The following is a 6,230-nucleotide window of genomic DNA, read 5'->3' as shown; positions in this document are numbered from 1 at the left end:
AAACAACGAAAAATCTCACAAGGAAACAACATTCAAGTATAAAGTAAAACTCACCTGAAATGTAGAAGGAGAGATACAGATCTGCTTATAGAGAGTTACTTTTTTTTTTTTTGCTATAGATGAGTTACGACTGTTGGTAACCGAAGAAAGAAGTCACCCAGTTACAAGGAGCGTGCCCCTCTAATTTTCTATTGAACCGGATGTATTTTCTTTTAACCAGAACCGGTTCCGGGTCGGAGAGTGCCCTCTTAGGAACCGGGGCGTGTATTTATAGTAATTCACTAATTCAAAGAGGAAGCAAATCCTACTAATTGATAGTTTTCTTTTTCTTGGATAAACTATCAAATTTTATGTATCTAACTATAGAAACGGTTAAGCTTACAGATTCATGGTTGATTGACCTAAGATGTTAGTGTATCTTCTTGTTTCATGTCCTTGTTCTCGTCCATTATATGGACTCACCACTCGCTAGGGCTGTTAAACTACTGAAGTACTGAACAAGGCATGACGGCCATATCCGGAGTCAAGTTCATAGGCTCAAAAGAACCCAAGAATAAGCCCATTACAAATCTGCAGCTCCCTAACCCGGGCCTATGCCAGTACTGAGTACTGACTCCCAAGTTAATTCCCACCTTGACACATTACAGCACCATGATTACATCTTTAAAAGTAAACTAGCCAGACACGACACCTCTAGACCTCTAGTGACCCAGAGGTAGCATCAAATAGGTTTATTGAGCTGGGGTGAGTAAGACAAAAAGGAGGCTATGTCATATTTGTGTACGTAAAGGTGCAGAACCAAGCTGATATCCCAGTCTACAGGTTGGACCATTGGCCAAAACGAGTAACAAAACGGTATATATCACTGATTATTCTTCAATTCAATTCAAACTCAAACTACCTCAAATTTCATTTTCCGAAATTAACAATAAACAAACTACAACAAAATTAAAATATATTAATGAAGTTGCATCACCTCTCAAAAAGCTAATAAACCCTTCTCTCTCTCTAATTCTATATCTCACATTCCACCAACTCCAATAAGGATAAAACCCTTTTTCCCTTCTCTCTCTCTCTTCACTTATTATTTTTCTCTCACAGGCCATTTCATCAAACGGAAAAAAAAAAAAAAAATGAAGAACCTTTACCAAAAAAGCAAAGGTAAAGTATACCCATCACCAACTTCATCACCTTCTGCTTCTTGCACTTCAAAACCCAATCTTGACTCAGTAATCAAGTTTCTTCCACCCACTATTCTCACATTAGCTTCTATTCTTTCTCTTGAAGACAAAGAAGTTTTAGCTTATTTAATATCAAGGTCCATGAAAATAACAAACCCTTTTTCTTTTATGGAAGAAAAGAAGAACTGCAAGAGACCCAACACTAGTACTGTTAAGAAACACAAGTCACCCATCTTTGAGTGTGGGTGTTTTGAGTGTTATACTAGTTATTGGTTCAGATGGGATTCTTCTGTTAATAGAGAACTCATTCATCAAGTCATTGAAGCTTTTGAAGACCATTTAACCAACACTGAACGTTCCCCATCAAAGAGGACTAGAGGAAAGAAGAGAGACAAAAAATTTCAACAACCCAAGATTGTTGTTAACTCAGTGGTTGATGAGATTGTTCCTCAAGTTTTGGAATTGGAAACTTTTGTTGTTACTACTGCACCGGAAAATGAAGTTTTTTTTCCGGTGTTGGAGTCAGATGGGTGTGAAGAAAAGCTGCCGGAGCCGGAAATAGTGGCCGGAAATGTTGTGGAAGATGTGGCGGAGGAGGAAGTGGTGGTGGAAGTTTTAGGTGGTGGAAATAATCACAAGGGGCTGGTGAGGAAGGTTATGCTGGACGTGATTGGGTTATTTAATTCTCGTATGTTGAGTGTTTGGAGTACAAATGTTTAAATTTTACAAGAGAAAAAAAAAAAAAAAAAAGTAGGAAAAGAAATACATTTTGGGGATTAATTGGGGATTAGGTTTTTAATTTTCAAGGTTTTAGGTTATGTAGTTTTTTGCTCTTTCAGGGAAGTTCTTTTGTTCAGGTATGTTTAATTGATGACCAAACTTTTGTTAAAGAGTTAAATCTATGCTAAATCTTGGAGAGATTTTTCATTTTTAGACTTTATGTGGAAATTAAAAATCTCTAGTTATTAACATTATTAGTAGGTTGTACTTGGTTGCTCTTGGAAGCAATGTAAGATGTCAATGGAAGTTTGCTCTATGAATTGCATTTTGTTGCTGTAGGACTAATTGAGTAATGTGGCTGTTATTTACTTATGGGGTATGTTTTGTTAGGAATTGTTATGAATATACAACTTAATTGTACTTATTTTTTACCAATTGTCAAATTATACAAATATTTTGTCTTGTATTTCTTAATTAAATCCGAGTCTAGTGTAGATAATATACTATGTCTTTAAGACAGATTTTTTTCCTCACGGTGCTTGAAGGTTGATGGAAAACTATCTTCCAAAATAGAACGGATTTTCTTCTATAGAAAGTTAGCATTTCAATTCTATAGAATCAACGAACACAACATAGTATTTGATTAAGAACAAAGGGAGAAGAGAAAGATCAGAATTCTGTGTGATTTGGTGTATTTTTCTCTCCAAATTCATCCACTATTTATAGGTGAGTGGTGCCTCTTCGAAACAACACAATGACTCTTGGAAAAAAATCAGCAACTCTTTAAAAAATCACATGTTTCGAAAGACACCATTTCGGCATAAAGCACTGTTTCAAATCAGGGTCTATTTCGAAATGTCACATTTTTTCATGAGATGAAGATCGGTTTTGAATCAAATAAGACATTTCGAAGGTTCACACATTTTCGCATAATGCAATCGCTTTGAACAAGTGTATTATTTTGAAAAGGTTTTTTCACATTACGCATCGCTTTGAAAAAAACTCATTTCATCTCAAGTGGAGTAACTTGAGAGACAAATTACTCATTCATATTTTAATGGATTTGTGTAAATTCATTTTTTTCTAACATATTTTGTAAAAGTTGGATAAGGATTCAAGGATCATTTGGGGTATCAATACCCATATCGTCCATAAGTAGTTAATACTTAAATGACATGTATAATGTACTAAATTTGCATCATAATGATGTTATACAGAACAAATATGCCCAGCTAGCTAGTGCTAAGAGGAATTGACAGTGTGCTGGTCAGCTGGTAGAAGGTGACAATCGGACGATGATGAAAGCTTCAAAAGTCCCAACTGATATTTTGAAAGTGTATGTTGCCATATTACTCTTGATGGCTTTGATCATATTCCTAAGTGTAGTTTGCCCATGAACTTGCCAAATGGGCCTGGAGACAGCAGGACATGGCCCATCTACGTGCGTTTAGCTGAGCGTTGCTTTAGCTGCTCTGGCTAAAGAAAAATGCTTCTATTAGAGCATTCCCCATGCAAGTCAATATTTTTCCACTCTTACCACCTCCACAGTAAGGTGAAGCTGTCCAATGCAGAGGTGAATATTAATTTTGGACGGAATGTTAGATTTCGTTTGGACATAAAAATCGAAAAAATGCTCTAGACGGAATGAAACATCCCGTCTGAAATTTTAAAAAAATAAAAAAAAAAATAAAAAAATCATGCGAGACGAAATAAAACATTCCATCCGGAAAAAAAAACCATTTTTAAAAAAAAAAACACACGAGACGGAATCCAACATCCCGTCCAAAGTTCACAAGTTAGCCACTATCTCGGTTGAAGGTTTCACTCTGGGAATGACTTGGGAAAATAATCATCATCTTTTTCACCTCTGCATTGTGTACTGGTTTTGCACCAAAAAGAGGTGAAAATTTTCACAACCCCCTTTTTTTCACCTGCATTGGGAATGCTCTTATAGTGAAGCTGTATCGCTGTGGAAGTTTGGACTTTGGAACTACGCCACAATTTTCCACCAGATTACCCATTATATTATATATATTATAATTATTATGTGTACAATTGTACACTATGTTGTTGAACATTTTACCCTAGCATTTTTTTTTGATAAAATCTTCATAGATATATTTATATTAAAACATGCATAATAGCATCCGGAGAATACATATAAACGTTCTTTGGTCCATATAATCTAGCCCATTCAGCCAAACTCATTGGCCAAGAGTTTCCAGTTACAGAAGTGGTTCTAAAATAAAAAAATGAAAAAGAACTTAAAGAGCCATAAGTGCTTTCTAGAATGGTAGCATTCCTGGTCCAATTTGAATTCTTTTTAGGCTCCATCAGAATCCTAGTAACTTCTTTACTGGTGCCTTCAAAAGTAGTTTCCAACATATGCTTCTGCCTGGCCAAGTTCACTGCAAACTCAGCTGCTAACAAATGTGCTTCATTATTTGATAAAGCTCTACTTTGTTGCGTAGCAGCAGCAATACATCTTCCATTCCAGTCTCTAATAATCACAGCAGACACACTTGTTTTCTTAGCACACATAAACAAGCCAGTGTAATTAACTTTAACATTTCCGAAGGGAGGAGCAACCCAATTCTCCTATGTGCAAGATAAAACAACATCAAGAGAGATCTGAGATAGGTCACTATCTACAGTCGTCCACTCTTTCCAAGCAAAGAAAACTTTCACTAAGACAGAGATAAAGTTAGGTTTCATAAAACTAAACCTACACTCATTTCGATGCCACCATATATTGTACATAAAAGAGAGCATACAGAGATAAATGTTCATAACTGCTATCTCTACTCCTAAAGTAATTAAGCCAATTTTGTGTTAAAAAAGCATCACAATCTACCCTTAAACCCAACCAAGAGGAGAACCAAGCCTTGTAGTCCAAGGACAAGTAAAGAAGAGATGTTGGAAGTCCTGAACATGATTATTGCAGAAAACACAGCAATTATCCATAGGAACATGGTGTTGCTCAAGAGTAGCTCCAGTAGATAAGAGATTGTTTGCAATTTTCCATAGAAAAAACTTCACTCTTGCAGGAATTTTCAACTTCCAAATAATCATAAAATCATGTGATTGTTGAGCAGAAGAACACTGACCAAGATTACTTTCCAGCGCTCTAATAAAATTGAACGCAAGTTTCACAGAAAATCTTCCATTAACTGCTGGGTTCCACATCAACTTATCTGAAGAAGATGGCCTAGCACTGATACTCAAAATAGAGTTTAGAACTAGACTAGGAACCAGAGCACTGAGTCCTACACAATCCCAAGAACCATCAGGATTAATGAACTCATTAGCAAGAAGATTAAGATCCACCAAAGGTGGCAGAGGCACAACCATGTCAATCAGAGAGCATGGTTTATCCATCACCTTAATCCATTGATCAGTCTAGAATTTCACAGAGGCACCATCCCCAATACTCCAGATATCCCCCAACTTTACAAATCTCTTAACTTTTGGTAAACCCCTGCATATAGGAGACACCCCAGAGGAGGGGTCAGTATGATTATGAAGAGTCAGATCTTTCTCATACTTGGCAAGCATAAGATCACTCCATAAATATTTCTTAGAGACAACCTTCCACAAGAGTTTACAGAGCAGAGCTAGATTAAAGAGATGAGAATCTCTAAACCCTAACCTCCCATCAGCTTTAGGCATACATAACTTTTCCCAGGTGCATAAATGAATAGCATTACCATTAGCATCATTCCACCAGAAATTACGACAAGCTTTATCCATTTTAGAGGTGATATCAAGAGGTAGATAAAAGGCAGACATGGAGTAAATAGGCTTTGCCTGTGCAATAGTGATAAAACATAAAATTAAATAGTTTACCTACGAAATGAACGATGAACTCAAAACGTAAGTAAACTAAAACTATCTTATGCTGCCTATGTTTATCAAAGATTCTACTCTCAATCCTATGAGATATAGTGGAGTAGAGTGATTCGCTTCCACTCCTAGTCCTTCCAAGATGTTAATGTTCTCTTCAGATAAGTACTCTTACTCTTTACTCTAGTCTAATGAGAGATTTTACGAAGTGGCAACTAGACTACGATGCAACTACCCACAAGATGCAACTAGTCGACTATTAGAACAACTATGGGAATGCTACGTTGATTCTATGATAAGGAGTTAGAGGGGGATTGATTCCACCTTAACTTCGACTTAATCCTACTAACGACGAATCGTCAGAATCGAATCGCTTCAAAAAAACAATATGGTTACTCCTAATCCCTAATTACACATGGCATTCCTACCAATTCATAACTAGCATGTGAACGATTAAACCCATTCTCATGGTGAACTAATCGTTTC

At 36.4% G+C, this 6,230-nt stretch overlaps 1 protein-coding gene across 1 annotated transcript; it reads left to right on the top strand.

Annotated features, from left to right (window-relative positions):
* Positions 1–935: 935 nt before the first annotated feature.
* On the top strand, positions 936–2,239 carry LOC147515237 (uncharacterized). Its single transcript, XM_086586370.1, has one exon. It carries the CDS (start codon positions 1,134–1,136, stop codon positions 1,899–1,901), a length of 768 nt encoding a protein of 255 aa, XP_086442496.1. The 5' UTR covers positions 936–1,133; the 3' UTR covers positions 1,902–2,239.
* The last annotated feature ends 3,991 nt before the right edge of the window (positions 2,240–6,230 follow it).

The sequence above is a fragment of the Coptis chinensis genome, chromosome 2, assembly GCF_015680905.1.
Source record: "Coptis chinensis isolate HL-2020 chromosome 2, ASM1568090v1, whole genome shotgun sequence".
In the NCBI taxonomy this organism is placed as follows: Eukaryota; Viridiplantae; Streptophyta; class Magnoliopsida; order Ranunculales; family Ranunculaceae; genus Coptis; species Coptis chinensis.
This window is presented reverse-complemented; position numbering and strand designations above follow the sequence as displayed.